We start from the raw sequence: 25,788 nt of genomic DNA, 5'->3' as shown, positions 1-25,788 counted from the left end.
TTCTCTAATATAAAAAAAAAATACTTTATGAAAATTCTATTCTCCATGTAAAAAAATTGCTTTATGTAGAACTCACTGTATAAAAAAATTACACTGTACTCTAATTCTTATTACAGATTTCAAATTTTGATTTATCCTATTGCATGTATATTCTATGATGTTTTAAAAAAATTAAACATTAAAAAACCATACAAATTACTTTAAAGTATTTGTTTTTTATAAACAGTTTTTCAGTATTATTGAATTTTAGGAATTTTTGATGTCAAAGTAATTAATTTATAAATTTTAATTTTAAAATATTAATTACTACATATTTGTCCCACTTGTTCTCCCTCTCTCTTCCAAAAACTGGCTGAAAATTTGTTTTTTTTTATTTTTTATTCTGAGTTTTTTTATCTGAAAAATAAAAATCTATAGAAAAAATATATATTTTTCATATTAACACCTGCTAAGTTAATATTGTTAGTCAATTAATCATATATATATATATATATATATTTATTTATTTATTTATTTATTTATGATGATCTCCACTAAAACCCTTCAAAGTACATTTCCCCTCTCTCTCCGTTTCCCCCTCTCCCTTTGCTGTCCCTCTCTGTCTCCCATAAAAAGTTGGGATTTTTAACCATTAAAGTTTCCTCCTTTTTTCCTTTCTCTCTCTCTCTCTCTCTTCATACGACTCTCCATTTTATTCCACCATTAGAGCTCCTTTAGAGGGAGGGAGGGAGGGAGAGGAGAGAGAGAGGGAGAGAGAGGGGGATCAAAGCCCTAATCTTTGCTTGATTTGAGCAAAAAGTGCTTCTGCTTCTGCAATGAAGCCAGAGGTTCGGCTAGATTCGGCAGTGTTTCAGCTTACTCCCACTAGAACCAGGTTTCGCTTTTCCCTCAAAACCCTCCATAGATCACTTCCATTTTGGGCTAATTTTACGGTTTTCAATCGATGGGTAGTAGTTAGATTGTGGTCTAGAACTTTTGAGATGGAAAAGGTGAAATTTTGGAGCATTTTTTATGGTGTTTCTGTGAGTGTAATGTTTTTGCAATACGATGCAGGAAATAAATGGTGTTGTGCATTGTGATCTTTGGATTGGTTAAAGCAAATTTGTTCGCTGGTATTGTAGCTTAAGTCTAGTGATGTTTGATGAATTTGAGAACTTGTGTGATTATTTCATTTGATCTTTGGATTAACAAGCTATAATTTTTGTTTCCTTGTAGTGTTATAGCTAGAGATTATGAAGCCAATGTTCTATATAATGCATTTTGAAATGAGCATCTGAATTTTGAAAATTTTGATTTCGCTACATAACCTTTCATTACTTAGGTTTTGGAAATTCCATCATGTCCCATTGGAGCTTGAAAAAATGCCGAGTCTATGATTTTTCGCGATTTAGTAGTTTTCGGGGCTTATCTGATTGAATTTGCAACGAATTGCGGATTGTTTTTAATTTAAGAAAGTCCATTCTTCTGTTTATCAGGTGCGATTTGGTTATAACATCTAATGGTAGGACGGAGAAATTGGCTTCCGGGTTGCTGAAACCATTTCTTGCCCATTTGAAGACGGCGCAGGATCAGATTGCGAAGGGAGGATACTCTATCGCACTCAAGCCGGACCCGGAAACCGATGCGGTATGGTTTACGAAGGGCACGGTGGAGAGGTTGGTGAAATTTCTGACAATGACCTGTGGGAAACTTAATTCTTATAAACAACAAATTTACTGAAATTTTGACGATCGAAATTCACGGAGTAAATTTGGAATTTACCCTTTGCTTTTGCGATAGTATTGTTGCATTTGCTCTACTTGTAGAAGCCATGGCATTTGGCGAATCTATTTCTTAATTCTGATATTTTGTGTGATGTTTCAATAGGTTTGTTCGTTTCGTGAGCACCCCAGAAGTTTTGGAGCGGGTGACCACAACAGAGTCGGAAATTTTGCAGATTGAGGAGGCAATTGCCGTTCAGAGCAATGATAACCTTGGTTTCAGCACGGTAAGTAATTGACATGGTGATCTTCGACATTATGTACATAACAAAAGTGTGACATCCGTTGCTATATGGTTTTTGGTAGGTGGAAGATCATCAAACTAAATCGACGGAATGCGTTGAGGGTACCACACTGAACTAACTCGATTAATTCTCAATCTTTCAGAAGTTGACCTCGTGATGGTTAATTTTGTTTTTTGTTTTGTTTTTACTTATTTTATTTTTTTTTATACTGATCTCGCGTGCTTATGCCCAGATAACAGGTTGACTGCTGATGCTGATGCAGATAAGGCAATAGTTCTTTATAAGGTATTAGTAATGAGACAGTTTCTAATGGTAGGGAAAATGGTTATTTTTATGTTAATCTAATTGTGAAGTTTCTTTATAAATGGCAGCCCGGTTCGCAGCCTCATCCAGCGGGGTTGAATGGAACCACGAAGCAAGAGGAGAATTCGAAGTATAAACATCTTAAAAAAAACATCTTTTTTCTGCAGTCTAATTCATAAAATTAATCTGACTTGGGCCCAATTATACCCTTGGATGGATTATGTGTTTTATATATATTTTTTCTTGCAGAGTTCAGCTACTGAGAGTGCTCGAGACCCGTAAAACTGTGCTGCAGAAGGAGCAGGGCATGGCTTTTGCACGCGCTGTAGCAGCTGGTTTTGACATGGATAACTTGGCGCACTTGGTCTCATTTGCCGAATGTTTTGGCGCGTCACGTTTAATGTAAGGCCAGTCTTTTTGATATTCCATTGATTGCAAATTCCATCTCTTCACTAATGTTTAAGTTCCTATTTGGTCTCACTTTCGAAACTGCTTCTCTACTCGAGAAGTAAAAGAGATCAAGTAGTGGAGGGCGCAAAGCTCTTTCAAAGTTGACAAATACATACATAAATGTGGATATATATATATATATTGATGGAAACAGGGAGGCATGCTTAAAATTCATGGAGTTGTGGAAGAGAAAGCATGAAACGGGACAGTGGCTTGAAGTTGAGGCTGCCGAAGTTATGTCCTCGCGTTGCGAATTTCCTTCTTTTAGTTCCGCAGGAATTGTATTCTCGGGAGAAAGCAACAAGCAGAATGCGGAAGTGTTGCCTGTCAATAGTGGTGATCGGAGCACAGAGAACGGTGGAGAATCCGGTATGCATTTTCACTTTGAAGTTTTTGTGGGGTCCTACCTAGAATCTTTGCAATTAATCATAACGCCCCTGATCTTGTTCAAAATCTCCGATTGGAAAAGAAAAAGGATTTTTGATTAATCAATTCATATAGGACTTCTTCAATTTAATACTTTAACTAGTCTTTTTTGGTCATGTTTTCTCATGGTAACTCTTTCTAGATCCCAAAGAAACTATTTTCTATATACAAACTTCTAATCGAAGAGGCATCATTGTAAATTACTAAATTGTGCTTCTTTGTTTCCTGTCTAGATCAAAATGCTCCTTTAGATTCTCATAATCAAATGGGAACCCAAAACTATTTTCAAGGCCAATTTCATCAACCTGCGTATCCTCCATGGCCAATGCATCCTCCTCCGCCGGGCACACCGCTATTTCCTCCTTATAGTGTCATGCAAGGCATTCCTTACTATCAAAATTATCCGGGGCCTAGCCCTTATTTCTACCCTCCCTATCCTCCAACGGATGATACTAGGCTCAACACCCCTTCCAAAATGAGCTTAAAAAGGCAATCTTTAGATGGTATAGAAAGCAATATTGATTCGCATGATGCTATGGGTCAGAGCACGTCAGAATTTGAGAAAGAAAGTTCTTTAGAGGGCAAAGATTCGCATAAAAGAACTAGCCACTCGAGGAAGAAACAGCCCGGTGTGGTTGTTATTAAGAACTTAAATTACATAGAATCAAAGAAGAAGCATGGAGCGTCGGGGAGTGATTCGGGATCGGCTACGGAGGATGAAACCGAAGAGGATAGCGCAGATATGCAATCTAGTCCGAGAGTTAAAACAAATAGCAAATCTTCAAGATCTTCAAAGAGAAAAGATCATCGGAAAAATTATGAGGAGTCTTTAGATTCATATACCAAAGATGAAATAGGTTATGTACAAGATCAAGATTCGGGAAATTGGCAGGCTTTTCAGAGTTTCTTGCTGAGAGCCGAAGAGAAGACGAGGGCTAATGATATAGACATCTTTGCTGGTGAGAAAGAGCCTACGACAAAGAAGAAAGAACGCAGAAGGGACTCTGATCCTTTCCTCCCTTCGGATCGAGATTCCAGAAATGCTCGGGAAAATTCAGCTCTAGGATTTGATTCCCTAAGTGGAAAGGGTTGTCGGATGAAGCAATCCTCCACTAGTGATGAGTTCTTAGCCTCGAGCGAAGGAAGAAGTTTAATAGATGGCCGATTAAAGGAAATAGAAGGTGGTAGGGGAGGCTACAGAAGGGCTAAAAATGATGAATTTTTGCCTTACGGGGATAAAAGGCAAACGGGTAGTCAAAATTCTTTGTACCCTCTTGATTTCGAGCATCCCAGCAATTCAGAGAAGAACCCCAAGAGTGTGAGGGATGAATCTTTCATGCTTCCTGTTAGGTTGGGGTCTTCGGACCAGGTTAGGCCAGAAAGAAGGACTGCTCTCGATATAGAATCAGAGTTCCCTTCAGATCGCAAGAGGATTGAGGACTCTTATAATAAGCTTAGAAATCAACTTAATTATGAACCAGACGATTTGAGTCTGATGCCTGAACGAGGATTGGAAAGGCTCTCGATTAATTATGATCCTGCAAAAGATTATGAGAGTCAGATTATTGCTGTTGAAAATTCAACAAAAGTAGAAGAAAATTTAGAGGATGCATCAAAGAATGTCAAAGATTTGAAAAAACTAGACAAAGAAGGTAAGAAGTTAATGACTTCGCTGGATGGATTGGAGAGAAGGAAGAAAGAAGTTGTAGTGAGGAGAGCAGCCTCTTCGAGAATAAATCCATCTTCTGAAGCACAAAAACGGGCGGAGAAGCTTCGGGCATTCAAAGCTGATCTTCAAAAATTGAAGAAAGAGAAGGCATTTCCAAACTAATCCTTTTTTTTTTTCTTTTGCTTTCTCTAACTTTCTTAGTGTTTTGCTTATGTATATCTATGCAAAATCCGAATTTTAATATATGTCCTTTGAAAACTTAATTGCTTGCATTTTATATACATGTACTTACAAATTGGCCTTTTCAATATGTTCTTCAAAACCAACTTTGTGCTATGAATGTGATGACTTCGCATTTTACAATATGGGCAATTTTGTAAGAAATTTCGCTTTCCTGGATTAATTTAATCTCTCTGAGTTCCTTAATACTCATCTCTTAAATTAGAAAAAATACTAAGAAGTTTCTTTCCAACTCCAGGAAGAGGAAGAGAAGAGGCGATTGGAGGCTTTGAAAAGGGAGAGGCAAAAGAGAATTGCCGCGAGAACTAATCCAAATACAACTCATTCACCATCAACTCCGCAACTTACTAAGCCCAGATCGGCCACGAAGGTTTCTCCTAGTTCTTACAAAAGCTCAAAGTTCACAGACTCAGAACCCGGTTCTTCTTCACCGTTGGCGAAGGTTCCCATCCGGAGAACTTCAATTGGATCTGGTGGATCCCAAAATGCTGCCAAGACTAGCAGATTGAATACTAATTCTAATATGTTAAGTCATTCGGCACCGTCACTGAGAGAGATGAAAAAAGAGACAAATGGTATAACTAAAAGACTTTCCGATCCCAAACTGAACAGCAGAAGCCGTGCATCTGTTTCTAAGCCAGTTTCCTCCAAGTCTCAGGCAAACAAGGTATCTGCAATAGCGCAACTAAATAATAAATCAACAACACTACCTGAGTCAAGGATTAGATCACCAAAAACTCTTCTGGGTACTGTTCAGAATAAGCCATATACTAAAGAGTCATCGCAGAGAAAGCCAGGAATGAAAACATCTGCGGTTTCAGAAAATAGAGCGGCTAAGAGAGTAAACGAAAAGGGACCTAGAAGGAGCAATAGCGAGGAGAACCCGGTTATTGAGAAGACCGTCGTAATGCTCGAAAATGAGGTGGTTTCTTCTCCTTATTTGAAGGCATCTGAAACAATAGATGTAAAAGATAGACTGTATAGAGATGATAGCAAAGAAAAGGCTTGGATCGGCTCAGAGTATGCAGCTATTAGAGCTCCGCCTTCTCCTGTTGTCGTTGGTGGGGTTGAGAGTTCCATCAATCATGGCCACGATAGCCGGATTACTTCCTATGAGGTATGATTTATATGTCTCTATAGTTAAAATAAGGTCCGTAATTCATTTTTAATCCTACTTTTGTCAATAAGCAATTATATAATTCTATTAAACGTGTCAGTAGAAGGAATCAAAATGATCAAAACAGATGAGGCGGTGTCATTCAAAGAAGGAAAAGGTTTGGGCGGCCTATTGTTATGTGGCCTAAGGTTTTTACTTCAGCATTTTTCGATTAGCTGAATGTGAAAAATAATGCTTGTTATGGTCAGGTGGTCATTGATTATGCAAAGGACGAGTCACAAAAGTCTTTGAGCCTTGCAACCTTAGGGGGACCTTATCAAGCCCCATTCGCCAGATTGTCATCCATAGAAGATTCTGCTGCCAAGAATTCGACATACACTGAACCACTACCAGCATATGCATCTGAAACAGCAACACATGCTGAGACTATTACAGCACGAGTACCGAATTCCTCCTATATAAGTTCCATAGACCAAGCCCAAGAAACACATGAGAAGCCTCGGACCAAAGAATCAAAGGGAATAAGAAAGCTTTGGAAATTTGGTAGGAAGAGCCATGCTTCGGCTTCAAGTGAAGGCAACCCAGACCCTGATGCATGGTCTGTGGATGATGCCGCAGTGGGTGCTGTTTCTTCCAATGATGGTATGATATGTTTCCTTACAAAGAGTTTATAATGCCTTTTGAACTCATTATTGTGCATTTAAATTTTTGGTTCTACTTATTTAAGCTGTATATATTCGACATGAAAGAAGATATTTCAGAATCTTAAGCTGGCAAATTCTTTATGTGATATCTATATTCTGCGTCTATTCTTTCTTTCTTTCTTTCTTTCTTTTCCCAATACCATTTCCTGAAATGTTATTTAGTTCGACAAAACTTTTAGTATTTCCTGAAATGTTATTCTCTGTCTAGTTGCTACTGTTTAAGAACTAAATTCCACGTATTAGTTACATTTTCTCTTTTGAAGATTAATAGATCGTGATAAATCATCTTTTTCGATCTAGTAGCATTATAAGGCCAGAATTTTCGCTCCATATCATTGAATCCTACTATGTTAAACGTCGCACTTAAATAATGTTACACCATGATTGTTTATTATCTGACAATGTTTGTTATATTTCAGCTCACATGCTGAAGAATCTCATTTCTCAAGATGATACCAATTCCGGAATCACTCCAGCTAAAGGTTAGTTACCAATATGAAAGAAATATCTATGCTCATTTTCTTGATATTCATATTTTACCAAGACTTCCTTTTTCATTTGAACTTTCATATTCTTCGTTTTGCAGTTTCTCGCCCCTTCTCCCTTCTGTCGCCTTTCCGCGGCAAGAACAATGAGCAGAAGACAGCTTCCTAATGACTCAGAAGAACAAAAAAGGAAATTGTGAGGGAGAAGCTTTTTCTTCAGTAATGCTGATGGATAAACTGCACGTGGATCGATCGGTTAGATTTTAATACGTCGTATGCGGTTGTGTAAAGTTTGTGTTTTCCCAAATATACTTGGTTGTTTGTATGTGAATTTGTTGTGCAATGATCATGCTCTGTTTGGGTACAAACTTAACTCTGGCTTTTTTTTGACGGTTAAGAATATTTCTTACAGCAGTGGATGTGGTTTGATTCTCACATTTTCTATTGCGTATGAAATGGAAAGTTAAGTTTTATTATATGAATATACAACAGTAGTAAAGGACCAAAAAGAAAAAAAGGAAAAAAAAAAACAAGATGGCATTGATTGAATCAATATTTGTATTCTGTTTTACTGAATACAAGGCAAATATGATATATGCATTTCTTTCCCTTTTGGCTTTTCTTTGGAGGATGTGTTCAATTAACATGTAATATAACTTGTTTAATAGAGCCTAATTTCCTTATAAACTTTGCTTGGTCCTGTTTAATCTGTGCCAAGAAGCAGCACCCAACCATCCTGTGCTCAAAAATGGTCAGAGCTTTTGTTGTGGTGAAAAGCAAAGATAAAAATTCTTCTAAGCCCAGCTTTTTGCTGAAGCTCCTGCTTTTAACAGCAACAACCCAGAGATACATACAGCACTGGTGCTGTAGCAAGAATTCCAAACCTCAGAAGCCAAAGCTCAAACTCAGTATTCTCCAAATGGGCACATCAGCCCCAAAACAGTTTTCTTCAAGGACTCCTAAAAATTTTAATAAGTATAACATCTCTACTTAAACAACACTTCTGCTAAGTACGAAATTCACCTCAAGGAACATAGCAAGGTTTGCATAACGCTTCTTTCAAAGCTGTCATAGTTTGCTTGCCGCCACTGAAGCTCTAATAAAAATCACCAAATTTAATCTAAGAAACAACTAATTATAGAGCAAGCATACAAGTGTGTGTGTGTGAGAGAGAGAGAGAGAGAGAGGGAGAGAGAGAGCAAAAAGAGCGGCAAACAAGGAGTGTAATTCAATCTCTGCTGAAGTTCATTCAAATTAAGAAAAATGTCTCAAAAAATGAGGGCCCTTGTCCCCCTAAGTTTCACTCTGTTTCCTACTGAGAGAATTAAAAAGGCAACAGATGGAACTGGTAACGGATTTTCTCGCAAAATACGCCAATCTAGTACAAGGAATTTCAAGCTGTGTTCTGCTTTTTGAGTTTTGCCAACTCTTGCCTCGTAACACCTCCCCTCTGCACATGTAGAAAGAAAAATAACATGAGAGAGAGAGAGAGAGAGAGAGAGGAAACTGTGCCGAGCACTACAATGACTGACCTTGATCTTCGCCAACATGACCTTGAACCTATCAAAATCATTTAGAGAAGCTCTCCTCTTCTGGACAATCAGCTTCCTACCCCAGCTGCTGCTCTCCCACTTATTCTTCACATCTATGGTAGGAAAAATAAAAAATGGATTAGTTTCATTATGCATAAATGGCACATGGAGACACTGATATTTTCATTAAACTACAAAATCAAGATCCTACCAGCAGCTTCCATGGCAGCAATCAAGGACTTCTTCTTTGGGATCCGTGGAATGTCGATCTTAATATCGGTTAGCGAAAGCCTCTTGAAGTTCATTTGACCTCGCACCATGTCAGGGGCATCAACTAGAGCCTAAATCATAAAGAAGAATAAATAATCAGAACAGCAACTTAGCATCACAACACAAAATCAGTAGAACATCTTGAATTAAAAAGCCACTAATCCAACTTGATCCTTCAAAAAGCATCTTGAATCTTAAAACCAAAAAAAAAAAAAAACACAAAACCCTCGATCACAATAAACTTAAAATTTTAATGCAGTTATTGCATGAAAGAAAGCAGAAAAGGAGCATAACTTTACAACACTCGATGATGCAATAAATCCCTAATCATAAATCATTTTTAAAATAAACAAGCAACTTGAAATGCTTTTATAGTTCAATAAAGCAAAGATATTAACATTTTAAACATCAAAAAGTGTGCTGGTCCATAAGTTCTCACCATAGTCATCTAACATTCACCTTCCATTGTACTCTTACCCTTATCATAGAATTTGCTGGTTAAATTCGACAAAAATACACATCTAGTTACCATATCAAAAGCCCAAAAGTCTCTTACAAAACAGTCGGATGACAATTTCATTGACATTCCTATCCAATTAGATGTACGAATTGAACCAAACAATTGATAACAGCAGTTAAACCATGGATCCAATTGGTGAAATTTCCCCTCGTACGTTCTCGATACATCTCATTCTAAACGTCAACATAGTTTTCTTTTTATCATCTCATGCCTTGTCCTACACTTTGCCGATATTTCTACATGCATAATAAACATGGTCCTCTTCCAACGATACCATAAACAACTATAATACCTACTTAGCGAACACCCTATAAATTCATTATCCAACAAAAATAAAATATAAATATTGGACCTTATGCATAATAGAAATAATTTGTAATAATAGTTCGCAATTAACAGATCCTTGCATGAATTTTGCATTACTACCACAAAATCTACCTTTATTTACTATAACAAGTATCTGTAAACAAAATCTACCTTGAAAACTAAATTGAAATCATGCAAAAATGAAACTACACTGCGAAAACAAATATTGCTATACTATTACAAAAAAATCTCCTGATGGATCAAAACATGCTTCTTGCATCCAAAACTTTCAAATTTCTAAACTAAAACATATAGGAATCGTAAAAAATTATAATTTTGTTTTCAAAAAAGCTGAAGCTTACTCGATTCTGGTCGATAACATCGACGATGACGACGAGTTTCCCATATTCTTTCCCGTAATTGACGAGTGCCACGCGCCCGATCTCGACGTAACGTTTAAACACCTTACAAAATCCACAAAAATATGAAAAAAAAAGAAGCCCACAACCAGTGATGGGAGGGAAAAAGGAAAAGAAATGGCGATCGAGAACAGTGTGGTAACGAAGAGGTTTCGATATCTCACCATGTTTCGGCTTCACGGGGTGATCTCGAAGGGGACGAGTAGGAGTAGGAGGAGGAGGAGGAGGAGGAGGAGGAGCGAGTGGAGGACTAGGGTTTGAAGGTGCCGCTGTTTACTAGGGTTTTATCGTTGGGGACGAAGCACGGGGCTTTAATTATCGTGCTCGCGTGATTGTCTGATCTACGGCTACGAAATTGCCGCACCAAATTTACTCTTTTTCTTTTTTCTGCTTCCCAAAAAGGCCCCAAAAAATTGTGTTATATTATATAAGAAAACCCCTCAATTATAGAATTATTTTGAAATGGCCTCCCTCATTCTTTTCTCTCTTTTTTTTTTTTTTTTTTTAATTCTCTTCAATTCGATTTACTTGTATCCAATTTTTTTATTTTGGTTTCCATTTTTTTATATTGTAATTTGATATTTTAACTTTTAGAAATTAATTACACCATTAGTCTTTAACCTCTATATTTTTTTTTATGCTTTGTTTTTTACATTTTTTTTATATTATATGTGCGCTTCTCAACTCAAACTTAATTCAACTATTTTTAATACAATCATTCAAATTTATAACTATATTCGACTTTATATATAACGTGTACTATTTTTTTAAAAGTATTTAGTATTTATACCATATAATGCAATCATATTATTTTAAAACCTTTAAAAAATCAATACCAAAAATTGGCAAATAGTTGGCGGACTGGAACCTAATTGTAGCAAAATATAAAGATCAGAAAATTTAAAAGTGAAAAAAAAATGGAGCAAAGTTAAAAAGGGTGTAGAGACTAGGGACCCATTGTGCAATTAACACAACCTTTAGGTATTGAGCTGAAAATTTCGAGGATTAACCAGGAATGGTAGTGCAATTTGTCCAAAATTCAAAGTTTTTTTAAATTCGCATCGTAAAGTACACGTGTCGATCCATCCGATCCGGTTCAACGCCATTTCCGGTTCGACCGAACCGGGAGGCCGGTCCAAACAGTCACCGTCCGAACGTGGTCGACACGTTCTCCCCTGTTTCCCCCGACCCTCGCAGTTCATGCTTCGCTCGTAACGAATCCGATTCCCCAAAAATTCCCGAATTAAGAACCCTAACGAAGCGAGTGAGAGGGCGATTAGGGGCTCCAAATCATTGCGCAACTCTCTCACTATAAATAGATCCATCCGTTTCCTTCCTCCCGATCGGATCTCCTAGGAGCAGAGCGAGTCCGCGGGACACGTAGGTTGCGAATCCTCGGCGATTTTTTCTCCGGATCGGTTAGTAGCCACCAAAAGTCGGATTTTTTCTGAGAATTTTTGGTAATTTTTTAGAAATTTCTCGTATCTTTTGTTGATTTGATGTGATCGGAGTGCCGTTTTGGTATTAAATAATGAGAATTAACGGGACATGTTTGATTTATCTAAGATCTGTTAGGTTGGTCGGTTTAAGATTGCTACATTTCCCATTTAATTGGTGGATTAGGGCTAAATTAGTCTTCTTTTTGGTTCCTGGGAAGAAGAACCCAGATCGAGAATGGTGTGGTATTTGAGTTTTTTTTCCCCCTTAAATTTGTTATTTGAATTGAACTATTTTAATTTGTGTTTACTTAATTAGGTTTCATTTAGTATTCATACTGATCCCTGTGTAAAATAGTTCACTATCACGCGACAAATGGATCAATCCTCGGGTCGGCATTTGGTGAGATTGCCGGATCCAATGGCCTATGTTTGGCAATGGCTGCTGATCCGGCGAGGTGGAGTTTGTTTGTTGATTGATTTGATTTAAATCTCTGTTATTTGGGATTGAGTGAAATTGGGTCCTTTTCTATTGTTGGCTCAATAGGTGGAAGAAACCGAGTGCGAAGATGGAGGGGACAGTGTTCACTCCCTCATTGGAGGGAATGAAGCATGTCAAGTCCGAAAATGGAGTAATGCTTACAAAGCCTTTTCTTGAAGTGTGCCAGCTTATCCTGCCCGTACTAGGTAAGAGGCGTTAATCTTGTTTTACTTTTTGTTCCGTCCGTGCTATCTGTAGGTTCGGTGTCTGTTTGACCTGGCTTGTGGATCAGCTTCTATATTGAAGTTTTCAGAAACTAGGCATTTGGTTTACAAATTTCTTGGAGCTTTTGTTGTGGTTGGAAGCTAAATTGTGTATTTGGCCCTACAATTCTAATCTTCATATTCACACTTTTCCATTGATCATATTCCTTTTTAGGAATAAAGAATGAGAGATAAGATTTTTGAGTTTGAGTTGAAAGTTTGAAAGTAATTGTGAAAAGTTTAGAACCCTATGCGAATAATGATCTGATGAAGTATTGTAGGATTATATTTTTTGTTGTCTTCTCACTCTCAAATTTTGTAAAATATTTTGCACATAGTCTTTTATGTTAATCTGAAATTGAAAACAAAACCAACTTCTTATTACTCCTGATCATTGATGAATCTTTTCTGGTGTATTGCCAGATAAGTTTGGAAGTGCCATGACCCTTGTTAAGAACGATATTGGAGGCAATATTACGGTAAGAAGTTCTATTTCTTTGTCAATAATAAATTGAAAGTATTTTCGCTTTACTAGGATATGGCTTCTCAATATCTGGACACTATCATTTTAAATTTTCAGTTGTTATTGCTGTGTTTTGTTTGTTCTCTATGCAGCATTTGTCAAAAAGAAGTTACAAACAATATTTAAGATTGAAAATTTGGAATTTATGCTTTGGTTTAGTTCTTTATTTGGTTTTGTGTCTATTTAAATTTATTCTAACATGTATAATTTACTAATTGCTATTTTTTTTTTTTAGAGGCTGGAAACAAAGTACTCTTCCGATCCTACAAAATTTGAGCACTTGTACACCTTGGTGCAAGTGGAAGTTGAATCTAAAACAGCAAAAAGCTCGTCCAGCTGTACTAATGGGCTTCTGTGGTTAACAAGGTGTTTTATACTATACTTCGTAATGGAATAGTTTGCCTATTTGGCTTGGTGGGAGCTTTTGCAAAATCTGTTCGAAAAAAGTAATATATCCTCTTCAACAACTGATCACTTTAGTGGAAGCCGAAGCTTCTAATTAGAGTTTCTGCTTCTCAGGTACAAAAGCTCATTTTAGCTTTTTGCCACAGTAAATGGTCCATCTTTTTTTTGTCATCCAAACATCTAACTGCTGCTTTTCGGAGTAGATAAGCAGATTCAAAAGCCAAGCCAGATTGGCACATAGTATACAATCCTTTAGAACATACTAACTTGTGTGGGGACTGTTAACAGAGCCATGGACTTCTTGGTTGAGCTCTTCCGCAACTTGCTTGAGCATCCGGATTGGACCACAGCAGAAGCTTGCACTGATTCGTACAGCAAAACCCTAAAGAAATGGCATGGTTGGCTTGCCAGTTCCAGCTTCAAGGTAGCATTTCTCAAATTTTTTGAAGAAATTTTAGGTTATATTATAGGAAAAGCATTGTTGATCTAAACTGACTTTAGAATACGTATGGCAATAATATAATATATTCTTACCCTTTTTCATGTCTTAACCAAGGCTTGAAAATTCTGTTTTGGTCCAGCCTGCTTTTGCTTTTCTTACTTGAGTTTGTGTTCAATGAAAAATAACCCAGTACTGCAACCTTCTAAATGAAACAGAGATACATCACTGAGATATACTAAAGAATGAGAAACTTGATAACAAAAAGAAGAAACAATTGTCAAGTTCGATGTAAGGAACTTCAATGATAACGGAGTTAGCTGTTACTTCTTATTGGCCTGAACAATCTCTCCCCTGTTTTCGTTTTTAATATTGATTAATAGGTCGCCATGAAACTCGCACCCGACCGAAAGAAGTTCCTGGAGATCATCACTGGCTCAGGTGACATCAATGCAGACATACAGCAGTTTTGCACAGTATTCCCACCTCTACTTGCAGAGAATCACAAGTTTCTGGTATGCCATGCCGTATCCGTAGTTGTTGTGACTAAACTCGCCGACACATATTCATGCATAACCTATCTGTTTAAGAAAATCTGAATTTTGAAATATACCCTTTATAAAATCTTAAACAAATGCACCTCTTTTGAGGTGTAGATATATATGTGCATAGATGATTTTTGCAGGGATATGTGTTTACAGGTCCCTAACTTGTCGTCTTTCTCTTTGCGTGAAAATTGAGATTACTTCTATTCTCGCAGGCTAGTGTGGGCCTTGATGATCTGAAGGCTTCTTGATGCTAGATTCTTCTGCAGTGTATCTCCCTGTGATCTCATTCATCGGCGCCATTTATGTTCTATTTTTATTCTTTTTTTAAAATTTTTTTTAATTTTTATCGAGTGAACATAGAGACAGTGAATAAGCTATATATGCAGATGTTGAGACTTTCTCTCTTTCATACGCAGTTTCCTGATTAAGATGGTCATTTGTTATCTTCTTTTCTATTGGTTAATGAATGAGTTTTATTTTATCACATAACTGGCCATTTCTGTTTTTTGTTGTGTTGAGGTTTTCATATTCAAGAGCCTAGAATACTTCAATTTGATGCAATTTAATAGCGCAATCAAGACTAATAAAAATCACTTTCGATTTTTTGTTTTTGATTCAAGTTACTCTCATTGGACAAATTAAAATTTTTGTCAAATTCAATGATAGTTACATTAGATTTGACGGCTCTATCTGATTTTTAGTTGATGGAAACGCTTATTCCATTAGTTCCATTTTTAGCTTACGGAATCAATAAAATTGTAATGCAATTTTCAAATCAAATGAACAAAATAACTTTAAAAAATAATTGAAAGCGAAGCGAAGAAGGTGTTAATCAACAAAATGAAGCTCTCCCGCCCTGTATCTTTTGCAGGTCAGGGCGGAAGCAAGATCAGTACAGATTAAGAGAAGGAAGGAAAGAATCTTTCGCCTTTTACTTTACTTTCTTAGCAAATCAGAATAGATTTTACTCGAATTGTTATTTTTTCTTATTTTTAGCCCTCACTTATTGTCTTATTCAAGACCTATCTGTAAGTGGCAAAAAGTTTGGTAGTTGATATTCGGTCTTCAGCTGAATTTATTTCTAAAAGAAATAAACGAAACGGTATCATACTACCTTTCTATTTCAAAAAAAGAAAAGATCTATCTGGGAAAAAGATCTATCTAAGTTGGAGCTCCGTCAATTCGAATCCATTTACATCCCTACTAATAGGATATGCAAGATTTTTCATATAATTTTAATTGTAAGGTATTTCACAAATGAAAACGCACGACAAACACGTCGGATGAATATTCTGCGACGCGTTTATTTATTAGTGAACTCCTATTCGTTTTCATTTCCCATTTTACCCCTCCCCGCAACTCCCATTCCCCTCCCAACCCACAAGGCCATTTTGGTCAAACCACACTCCCAACGGCTATTTTTAGTCCCCCAAACGCTCGCGCCCTCTCCCGCCAAATTTTTAACCGCTCCTTTCCCGCCCTTTACGCTTAGACCCATTACAACACCTGGTGCCACCGCTCTTCATGGAATGGAAATTGAGCCAAAAACAAAATTAAAAAAAGTAAAATAAAAAAAATCTAAACCTTTTTTAATGAGAAAGTAAATAATAAAAATAGCTTCTCCGCGTGTACTAAAAATTCCGCGAGCCTCTCAATTGACTGCGTTCTATTGCGAGGTCCCCTCCGGAACGAATCGACACCTCGGGAGGGAACCGATCGGAGATGGCGTCGGGTTTCGAGGCGCTACCGCCGATCGATTCCTCCTCCTCCTCTTTTTCTTCTTCTTTTGCATCTTGCTCGGTTTAGGATGATTTAAACAGAATATTACTCGGGAGACAGAGAGAAATTTCTAAGGTTTTAGGATTATCTGTGTTCTTAATTAATTTCGTTGGAATTTATAGTACTCTTATTATTGCTCTTCAAAGCAAAGTATTGGAGGTTGAGTTGTGTTAGGATCTACGGTGTCGAAGATCTATACGGGGAGTATTACATCATAATTAAGGTAAAGTTGGTTTCTTTTATTTGTTAATTTAACAATCCAAATATCCTACACCATCTTTTTTTTTTGGAGAACTAGTACACTATGATGTTATCTTTGTGCCCCAGATGAGTACAAAGATGAAGAAAGGGATCATGAAGCCCCTGCGTTTCATCTCCCAGATATTCGGTATGCTTCGTTCGATCAAAATTCGACGGCTCAAATTTGACTATTCTAATTATATATGTATGTATGTAATAAATTGTCGCAGATGGAAAAGAACACGAGCTGGAGATCGGATTTCCAACGGATGTGAAACACGTGGCGCACATCGGATGGGATGGGCCCAATGTGAATGGTCCTAGCTGGGTAGTTTGAACTTCATGTTACGATTACTTACAATACTTTGTTATATTAGTATTCTGTGGGTTCGTTTGTGTAACATTTCAGTTTCTACAAGCTCTTTTTGTCGAACACCTCAAAATTTAGGTTTAGGTTGGATTTTGGTCTCCAGCTAAGGTTTTGAATTGGTAGGATTTCAAACTTAAAGCGAAAGTATGATTTGACTTATTGTTGCTTAAACTCATCGCGGTCAAAAGTGGTTATACTCAATACATCTTCTTTAGCCCTAAATGATTTAAACATATATGGCATATTGATATAAAAATATGTTGTACCATAGGATCTATTTTTCAAAATTGTTTTTTCTTGAGCGAGAGAAATTACTGATAATGTATAATGACAATTTTTTGAGTAGATGAAAGAGTTCCATTCGGCGCCACTGAGTTCCGCTTCGTATGCCGCGGAAGGAAGAGAAAGTCCCCCTAGAAATTTATGGGCCTCACAAGGTATAATTTGACATCTATAAAACTGTTTTTGCATGATATTTTTCTTTGTATCTTGCGACAATACTCTTTTTTTGTGAAAATGTTTTTGTATTAAGTGTCTGTTTGGCATGGATTCTATTTTTAAAAGCTTAATCATCTATTATGGTAGAAGAATCAATTAGTACTTTGAATGTAAAGAACAATAAGCTCTAGTTTGAAACTTCTAACTTTGCTTTTAAAAAAAAATTATATATACTGATAATTTAATTTAGTGCTCCAATAAAATTATTCAAAAAATACTATATTCTGTAGCAGCGCCAAAAAGGTCTTAAATGTAGGAGAATTATCAAATTCATAGGGCAGTTGATTTTTAACTGAAACACTTTTTGGAGGGTTATTTTTGGGTTAAAAAAAAACCCTAGCTAGCTAACTTTTAAAGAGCACATATGAATATGGACAATAGATTAAATAGGGGTATAGTCCATTAAAACTGTTAAAGTAAGATGTTAATTGAGAGATAGAAAGAGATTTAAGTTACACCAATCATGATATGCTACATTAGGCCTCTTTGTTTGCTTCTATGTAATTTAGTTTAATGCTTTTGATTTGTGCCATAACAAAATGAATTCAAATTCAAATCCAAAATGAAAGTGTTTCACCAATCTGAGGTTTGTATACTTGATGGTATAGAGATAAATTTTCATGGTGGATTGGAAGAATCTCCCCAGCAAGAATCAGTAAGGCCGGCCCGGCGCGGCGGCGTCTCCTCGTCCGACGACCCGACGGCAGATTCCCCTAGCAACTCCCCAAAATCTACCAAGCCCCGCCACACCCGGCGCCACCAATCCGACGGAACCGTGGCCGTCGATCCCCCAAACCGCGATCCGTCCGATCCATCCAAAAAGGGCCGCCGGCATCGCAGAAAGGAAGGCGGGCCCAATGGGCCCCCGACCGATGCAGCGCCGGGGGCCCAGGAGCTCCCGGCGATCCCTAAGCAGTCGCATCGGAGGAGAATCAAGGGCTCTGGAGAGAGCGGAGGGTCAACACGGCCGTCGAGATTGAAGGACACCACTTCAGCGTTATCGTCGTCGTCGTCACCGTCATCATCATTGCCATCAGTACCGTCCGACGCGCTACCCGAGGCAACGCCCAATGGGCCTGTCCCTGTGCTGAAGCCCATGAATGAAGAGGAAGAAGGATTGTAATATTCTTGATAAGCCCATATAGAGTTTGCCACTTAATTAATTGCTTCATCATTATATATGTGTGCATCATTTAGTGAGAGCTTACCGTTTGGAGAATATCTATAACATGAGCATAGGTTGAGGTGATCTTGTTTAAGATAAACAATTGATCAGAAAAATGTTATTTTCCCCCTCTTGCCACTATTTATTATTTGATTTGTTGCTTCAATTTGTTTTTCTCTTTGTGTTGGTTAATTTGATTGTGATACTAGTATAGGTTCAAAAACTAAAAATTATATATCAATCGTACACGCATACAATTTTTCTAAAAACAAATTAATAACAAAAAAGACTATTAATTAAATAAAATTGAAAAAAATACTTAATTTCCTTACAAATGAAGTACAAAGTACTTTACAAACTGAACAATTTAATACATAAATTTTAACTTTAAAACTATATATCAATCGTACTTATCCACCCGTCATTTATATTTATTTATTAATTAAATACCCTCGCATATATTAATTAGGTCGTACAATATTATTCTCACATTAAATATTAGGCTATTTTTCTTTTTTTTTTTAAAAAAAAAAATATTGTGTTAGTTCACACTGTGGAACAACAAGACCTCGGGGAACGTAGAAGAGGACGGAGAGGATTCACCGCGGCCCACGCGTCAGCATACGCCACGATCGTCCGTACCACGTACGGAGCCACTCGCGACGGTCCACGTGGCGGGATGGGATTGGGCAGGGTCTGCGCGATCGCCGACACCTAGGACGCGAAGCCACGTGGGATGGCACCCGGCGGCGGGCCCCACCATTTTGGGCCTGTCACGTCAATCACGAAAATAATAAATAGGCTCCAAGTTGATTGATATTCGCACCCCCACCCCCACCCCCACCCCCCAATTTTCTCAATGACGATCGGTCGTGACGTCACCCTCCTGCTCCCGCCAAAATACGAGAATTTACTCCGTGCACCCGGCGTATCCGTTCTACAACGGTGCACCGACCCAACACAGTAAAATTAAGGGTAAACCTCAATTGTGGTTTATTATTGCATTTTCATTCGAAGAATTATATTTAACTACTTTATAATTTAGTATGTTTTTATTATAGGCTAAATTACAGAAAACCCCCCTGTAATAACCCGCGTTTTCACTTCCCCTCCTGACATTTAAAAACCTACACTTTGCCTCCCTGTAAAATGAAAAATATTCACAGGGAGATTACGGTGTGTAAAATGACCATTTTGCCCCTCGCTATTGTCGTCTTCTTTCCCATTTTCCTCAGCCGCCCCTTCGTTCGACCGCGATTCCCACCTCAATCGGCCGCGATTTCTCTCCATTTCCTTCTCCACCTGCTCCCTTTCTCCTCCTGCACCCTCGCCGTCCTCGATTTTGGCGACAGTAGGAGAAGGGCAAAGAAGGCGAAGGCGAGGCGGCGGAGGATGGCGAAGGGGATGTGGGTGAGGGCGAGGCAGTGGAGGACGGCGAGGCAGCTAGGCGGCGAGGCGGCGAGGCAGCGGCGAGGTGGCGAGCCGGAGGAAGTCGAAGCAACAGGGAGATGGCGGAGGGATATTTTCGGCATAAAAATATATTTTTAATGGAACCCTGACGGAACCCTAACGGTAGGGGGTGAAGTGCACATTTTTTATTTTACAATGGGGCAAAGTGTAGATTTTTAAATGTCAGGGAGGAAAAGTGAAAAAGCGGGTTATTATAAGGGAGTTTTTTGTAATTTAGCCTTTTATTTTCTCACGGTCGCCCGATTACGCTATAACTATGCTTTGATTTTATTTTTATATACGATTAACCTTTTTTTTTTAATTTACTATAAAGAACTCATCGTGTAGTTTTACAGAAATTCGCTTTGCTATTCTATTAGGTAGTGTATTTTTTTAATAAAACAAAAATAAACTCATAAAATAGTTAAGTATAATTATTTGAATCACATATTGCAAAGTGAAAATATACTTAACCACAGGAGGCAAAATTGAAGTTTAACCCTAAAATTAATTCTATATATGAATCAATTATACAAATTAAAAGAGGTCTTCTTAGGAATGTATGATTTATTATATATATATATATATATATAATAGAGCTTCTGTGCTACTAGGAGTACAGCAGGTCTTATACTCCTAACTTTCTAATCACCTATCAATTTTGATGGGTGGCTAGGAAGAGAGAGAGAAGAGAAATTGATATCTTAATTTATCTTTTTTTAAAAAAATTCTCTCCAATTTATCTGCTTTCTCTCCTCCAATTACCCATCAAAATTGATAGATGATTAGAAAGTTAAGAGCACAAGAGCTGCTGTATTTCTAATAGCACAGTAATCCTACTCTCCTCTCTCTCTCTCTCTCTGTATATATATTATATATACATATATATATATATATATATATATTATATATAATACATAATATATATATATTATATATCATATAGAAATAGAATATATATATATATATTTCATACTATAACAAAATATGTTTTATACGACGCTTTTTAGATAACGTTCTATTCTAGCGTCTTCAATATTTGACATGTGCTAACACTATAATTAAGCGTTGCGAATAAACATATTTTTATCAAATATTGATAAAAATTTTCTGATGTTATATTAAAGTGTCAGTATATTTTTCCCGATATGTTTACTTAACGATTCTTTTTTCGACGCTTTTACAAGCGTCAAGATTATTCTTGCCGATACTTTAAAGCGTCACTAGTTATTATTTAAAGTGTTATTAAGCGCAAGATTTGTTGTAGTGGAGCTAAATTCTAATTTTACAACTGCATCTGATGTTAGGGTATAATTTCTCATAAGTATATAGGAGGATTAATTTCTACTTTGCCGTGTAGCCAAGGTGACTGCAGCATTTGCTGCTAACCTGATTGCGGTGAATTAATTTAACTCTTTTAACTCTACTGGGTTAAGGCGTGGAAGGGGGGATTGGTTCTTCGAAAGGTCCAAAAAAAAGGAAAAAAGAGAGATAATATAGTATAATTTTGTTTGAATTTTATATATGTACATGAGTGAGAATGTTAATTGAAAACGTAGATCATTTTTTTAATTAATTTATTTAATTCTTGGGTAACAAATATTCTAGGCTCTGAGAGATAGATATATATCGACATACCCTAGTGAACCTGGAAATGTATAAAGATTCACAATAGCTCAACATCACCAGAGTTTAGGAGGGTCAAATTAATGCTAAAGGTTAATTTTGCTGTAGATCAACCTCTTGGACATTTTTGTTTCACTATGTATATACTGGCAAGTGCTCAATAAAGCTTTCAAGTACTCCTAAGTGGTTTTGTTGCAGAATCAATGATACCTCTTTGTCTATCAGTCTACCTAGCTTTTTTTTTTTTTTCTTAAGAAAAAAATAACGGACTATCTGTTTCATTTATTAAGTAAAATAAATTTAGCTACAACCGTGAGGCCTCAATAGATCAAAAACAGAAAAATTTTCTTTTTAAAAAAGAAGGCTTGAGAAAGAGGAAGAAAAGGGGCCAATGGCCAAAGGCAGTGCCTGTCCCACAAATCCAAGAGCCTACAAATATCTAGCTATTATCACAAGTTAAATATATAGATTTTTTTTATTTACTGAAATGCGTTAATTATTTTTCGCCAGTTTTTGTCGTAATAAATTAAGTGCATACTGTTCCTGAAATTTACTAGTCACTACAAAATGCTCAGGCATGTGCTTCTCTTATCACAACTAGTCTTAAATTTTCAATTCAACCATTCAATGAAACAAATAAACTTAAAGAGAATGCCAATGTGAAGCACTTGCATATACATATGGTAAGTCGAGAAACAAGTAAACATCTAATTAGATCTTACTTAGGATAGATAATACAGTACAGGCGGAAGAACTGATTAACTATAAATATTAAGCTACTAAAGAACCTTGTTTTAATCACTTATACTAAAATACTATCTTTCACATATGGGTGCAAGAATTTTGAATAGAATCCCAGCAAACGGGCCACCGTTTGAAACAGATCTCCTGCTGTGATACCATATGAAATATTTGATAGTTTCTAAACACTTAAAGCTAGAAGTTACTGATGCTTTTATCATTTACGGTGAAGAACACGGTAGAAGAGAAGGGACTAGCAAATTCAAATGATACATTGAGTTAGAAGTAAGCAAGAACTTATAGCAAGTTAAAGAATGCATTCAGAACAACCTTCCATAAACATTACCTAACTAAGCAACCATATTATGATGGTTCTTCTATTATTAATGTAACTCAGAATAGCAGAAATCATTAATATTTATGTGCTACTTCCAATATCTATCAATATACCTAGCGAAATACATAAAATGTTCAACGTATCAGACGTACTACAAGATCTACTCAATATATAGGACACTTGACATAATAACGGAATCTGGAATGCTACATATATTTATCAACTTAGTTAAAATTTGTAGGCAATAACGAGATCTGAGGCTGTATAATTGATCAGCACAAGAAGAGTATATATATCTAAGGATGAGATGAGCATATTCCACAAATCACGCATCTCCTTACCTCTAATATGATCGATCGATCCAATATTGAATTTTCATCCTTGTAGGGATGCAGACATGGAGATATCATGATACGACTTGAATTTTCGACCTTGGCCACTGCAGTCGCCACCACTACTATTGCCATCATCAGTTCCATTACAAGCCCAATACATGGCCTTTTAAAGTGAATCGGAGGAAATGAAATGAGACCAGGAACATGCAAAAACTTGAAGATACGTATGACCTCTTACTTTGATAGCAGGCGAAGAAAAAAGGTTTATTGCTCAAATTTATATATCCTTTAAACTCTCAATGCCTACCACAACTACTGCCAGCTTCTCCTACCCTTGTTGCTAATTTTGCAAGCACTATCTTGACTTAATTCTTGCATCATTACTTGAGCATGTATGCACATACATTAGATTTCACTCCAACACTGTCATTACTGCCATTAATTTCACATGGTATTAGAGCGGATCCAAAGCCTCAGTTTCGTGAGGCTAATTAATTTAGTGAGTTAAATCCTTAGCCATTACCTCTTCTATTTGTGCAAGCAGATATGGTCTACCTGATCTCCACTTTATATGAATGCAGGCGAGTAAAAATTTTAAAACTATTCCTAGGTCGACAAGTCCAATTAGATTAAATTAATTTTTACGTAATATTATTTCTTATATCAAACTTCGAGACTCTTAGAAATTTAACTAAATAAATAGATACCTATCAAACTCTTAACTCCAAATTTCTGCTTCCACCTGAAATTAATTTTTGATTAACAGTTAAGATTTAATACTGCAAATTACAATTAACAGTTAAGACTTAATACTGCAAATTACATCCGAAGGTGGTTCACAAAGATCGGGCCATTAATATATTAGTCCAAAAGGAAGTGAAATTATCATCACCAATAATTACAGAAGAAGCACACCTGGGAATTTCTAAGACAGAACTAACAGATAATTTCCATAGCATCATCGCCTTAAATGAGTTTCTGATAGAATTTCTGAAATATGATTTCATGCCAATATCTTTCTAAAATGTAGAAATTTTAACCTATTAACGCTAAAGGTATGGATCGAACTCACAATCTTGCAGACGGTGAGAGCTCAGAATTTGTTTTTATAAATATTGCCTGAAAAATCGATCTGATAGTAAACAAGAGAAAATTATATTTACCACGTGTGTTTATCAATAAATGAGCAGACATTTTAAGAAGTTAAATAAAATTTTCCTAGACGACTTATATGATTCCTCTATTGTACATGTGAACTTTCTTATTTTCCTAAATATAAGTCTTTTATGGCTTCTAGGCCTGTTCAATAATTTTACTTGAAGTGCTCACATGTCAAAAACTCTTGAATCCAAACATGAAAGGGCTTCAGCCGGCAGCTTAAGTTTTAGAGACAAACGACTTTTAATTTTCAGAAACATTATGCAGACAACTAAGAGATGATCGATAGTAGGTCTTACTGCTGGCCAATCTTTATTAAATTATTTGATGAGAATGATAATCACCATCCTTGTAAATTAATTTAATGTGGAGTACTACTGTTATATTCTCAATATATATATATATATATATATAGAGTCCGGCTACTATACTAATCATAGTACCAAGCCCTTGGTACTATTGAGTTTTCTACCATTAGATCTACCCTTTGATCATTTCCACCCGTTAGATTATACTATTAAACCAACAACCCACTCAACCCTAGGGGACCACTATCAATTTAACCGGGAACCACTATCATCCTAACCGCACATCCTTTCATCCAACGGACAAAAACTCAATAGTACCAATGGCTGGGTACTATTGATAGTATAGTAGCATAATTCTATATATAGAACCTAATTAATTAAGTTGTAGAAAAAGGTGGTGAAAGGATAATGAGCACAAGAAACCTACCTTCCTCAATGAGGAGACAAATTAAGCAAATGAAACAGTCCATGAGGACCACAACCTTGTGAGCACATCAATCTCCATCTTTTCAATATAATAGCTCAAATTAAACAGTAGATTCTCCATTAATTGGAGTAGAGTGATTGCTTCTTTTTTAACCAAAAGAAGCAAAGCAACAAGAATCCGTAGGACCAAGAAAATCTTACCAGACTCCTAAATAGATCCGATCATTAGTTGAACAGTCAATCATGCTACCAAGGCAAGCTAAAATGTAGCACACAGAATTGGAGAAAGGTTATATATATTATATGAGGTAAATCAAGCATAAATTGGTTTCATTTTCCAAAACCTTTTAACCAAGTTTAGAGAAGCAACAAATTAACTAGATGTTATATTGAGGGGCCCTGACACATGCACCCACCCATGCCATGCATATGTAAAACCACACTCCAGCAACCAACTTTAATACCATAAAAAGAAACGAAAGAGATCCCAAAAGGAGATCTCAAAGGACACCCCTAAGCAATGAACTCTCGGTTCAAGTACTGTACTTATATTCTCCCCTCTCCCTAGCAAACTCAGATAGAACATATATCCTCCCTCGTCCCCCTTATTACCTAAATGCCACTCATCCATCTCCTCTCCTCTCCCTGATCGGTCGCCAATTCCTCTAGCTACCAGAAACTAATACCAACGATTAAACAAACCTGTTTTAATTCATTCTCTCTCTCTCTCTCTCTCTCTCTCTCTCTCTATATATATATATATATATATATATATATATATAGTGGTTTAACAATGAGCACACAAACAACAATAA

The 25,788-nt window shown here is 36.6% G+C and overlaps 4 protein-coding genes across 5 annotated transcripts; 3 read left to right on the top strand and 1 right to left on the bottom strand.

The window, feature by feature from the left end:
• LOC109715315 (titin homolog) lies at positions 542-7,875 on the top strand. Its single transcript, XM_020240258.1, has 13 exons — positions 542-874; positions 1,476-1,655; positions 1,867-1,987; positions 2,067-2,106; positions 2,238-2,290; positions 2,377-2,438; positions 2,558-2,710; positions 2,913-3,127; positions 3,418-5,000; positions 5,332-6,210; positions 6,459-6,852; positions 7,334-7,396; positions 7,501-7,875. The coding sequence occupies exons 1-13, from the start codon at positions 816-818 to the stop codon at positions 7,566-7,568; spliced, it is 3,870 nt and encodes a 1,289-aa protein (XP_020095847.1). The 5' UTR covers positions 542-815; the 3' UTR covers positions 7,569-7,875.
• LOC109714944 (60S ribosomal protein L14-2-like) lies at positions 8,622-10,770 on the bottom strand. Its single transcript, XM_020239699.1, has 5 exons — positions 10,611-10,770; positions 10,390-10,491; positions 9,143-9,272; positions 8,932-9,044; positions 8,622-8,849 (listed from the first exon to the last, which is right to left on the bottom strand). Exons 1-5 carry the CDS (start codon positions 10,611-10,613, stop codon positions 8,793-8,795), a joined length of 405 nt encoding a protein of 134 aa, XP_020095288.1. The 5' UTR covers positions 10,614-10,770; the 3' UTR covers positions 8,622-8,792.
• Positions 11,625-15,027, top strand: LOC109714963 (glycolipid transfer protein 1-like). 2 transcript variants are annotated; one of them, XM_020239727.1, is made up of 8 exons: positions 11,871-12,128; positions 12,241-12,340; positions 12,430-12,569; positions 13,050-13,105; positions 13,385-13,515; positions 13,843-13,978; positions 14,377-14,508; positions 14,754-15,027. In XM_020239727.1, exons 1-8 carry the CDS (start codon positions 11,978-11,980, stop codon positions 14,787-14,789), a joined length of 882 nt encoding a protein of 293 aa, XP_020095316.1. In that variant the 5' UTR covers positions 11,871-11,977; the 3' UTR covers positions 14,790-15,027. The 2 variants fall into 2 exon arrangements, with proteins under 2 accessions (XP_020095318.1, XP_020095316.1); XM_020239729.1 differs by lacking the exons at positions 11,871-12,128; positions 12,241-12,340 and adding an exon at positions 11,625-11,864 and having other exon boundaries at positions 14,754-15,022.
• Positions 16,133-18,719, top strand: LOC109715741 (CRIB domain-containing protein RIC10-like). The gene is made up of 5 exons (XM_020240883.1): positions 16,133-16,543; positions 16,648-16,708; positions 16,791-16,888; positions 17,277-17,367; positions 18,037-18,719. The coding sequence occupies exons 2-5, from the start codon at positions 16,648-16,650 to the stop codon at positions 18,549-18,551; spliced, it is 765 nt and encodes a 254-aa protein (XP_020096472.1). The 5' UTR covers positions 16,133-16,543; the 3' UTR covers positions 18,552-18,719.

Source organism: Ananas comosus, linkage group 9 (genome assembly GCF_001540865.1).
Source record: "Ananas comosus cultivar F153 linkage group 9, ASM154086v1, whole genome shotgun sequence".
In the NCBI taxonomy this organism is placed as follows: domain Eukaryota; kingdom Viridiplantae; phylum Streptophyta; class Magnoliopsida; order Poales; family Bromeliaceae; genus Ananas; species Ananas comosus.
Note: the sequence above shows the minus strand (reverse complement) of the source record. Positions and strands in the feature narration are given on the sequence as shown.

Excerpts from the sequence above, each read along its gene's own strand:
- LOC109715315 (XM_020240258.1), top strand. The coding sequence starts at position 816 with ATGAAGCCAGAGGTTCGGCTAGATTCGGCAGTGTTTCAGCTTACTCCC. Across the intron at positions 6,211-6,458 it reads GCCGGATTACTTCCTATGAG|GTGGTCATTGATTATGCAAA; the intron begins GTATGATTTATA and ends TGTTATGGTCAG. Across the intron at positions 7,397-7,500 it reads CGGAATCACTCCAGCTAAAG|TTTCTCGCCCCTTCTCCCTT; the intron begins GTTAGTTACCAA and ends TTCGTTTTGCAG.
- LOC109714944 (XM_020239699.1), bottom strand. Across the intron at positions 9,045-9,142 it reads TGCTGCCATGGAAGCTGCTG|ATGTGAAGAATAAGTGGGAG; the intron begins GTAGGATCTTGA and ends TTCCTACCATAG. Across the intron at positions 8,850-8,931 it reads TCATGTTGGCGAAGATCAAG|AGGGGAGGTGTTACGAGGCA; the intron begins GTCAGTCATTGT and ends CTACATGTGCAG.
- LOC109714963 (XM_020239727.1), top strand. The coding sequence starts at position 11,978 with ATGAGAATTAACGGGACATGTTTGATTTATCTAAGATCTGTTAGGTTG. Across the intron at positions 12,570-13,049 it reads GCTTATCCTGCCCGTACTAG|ATAAGTTTGGAAGTGCCATG; the intron begins GTAAGAGGCGTT and ends GTGTATTGCCAG. Across the intron at positions 13,106-13,384 it reads ATATTGGAGGCAATATTACG|AGGCTGGAAACAAAGTACTC; the intron begins GTAAGAAGTTCT and ends TTTTTTTTTTAG.
- LOC109715741 (XM_020240883.1), top strand. The coding sequence starts at position 16,648 with ATGAGTACAAAGATGAAGAAAGGGATCATGAAGCCCCTGCGTTTCATC. Across the intron at positions 16,889-17,276 it reads ATGTGAATGGTCCTAGCTGG|ATGAAAGAGTTCCATTCGGC; the intron begins GTAGTTTGAACT and ends TTTTTTGAGTAG. Across the intron at positions 17,368-18,036 it reads AAATTTATGGGCCTCACAAG|AGATAAATTTTCATGGTGGA; the intron begins GTATAATTTGAC and ends TTGATGGTATAG.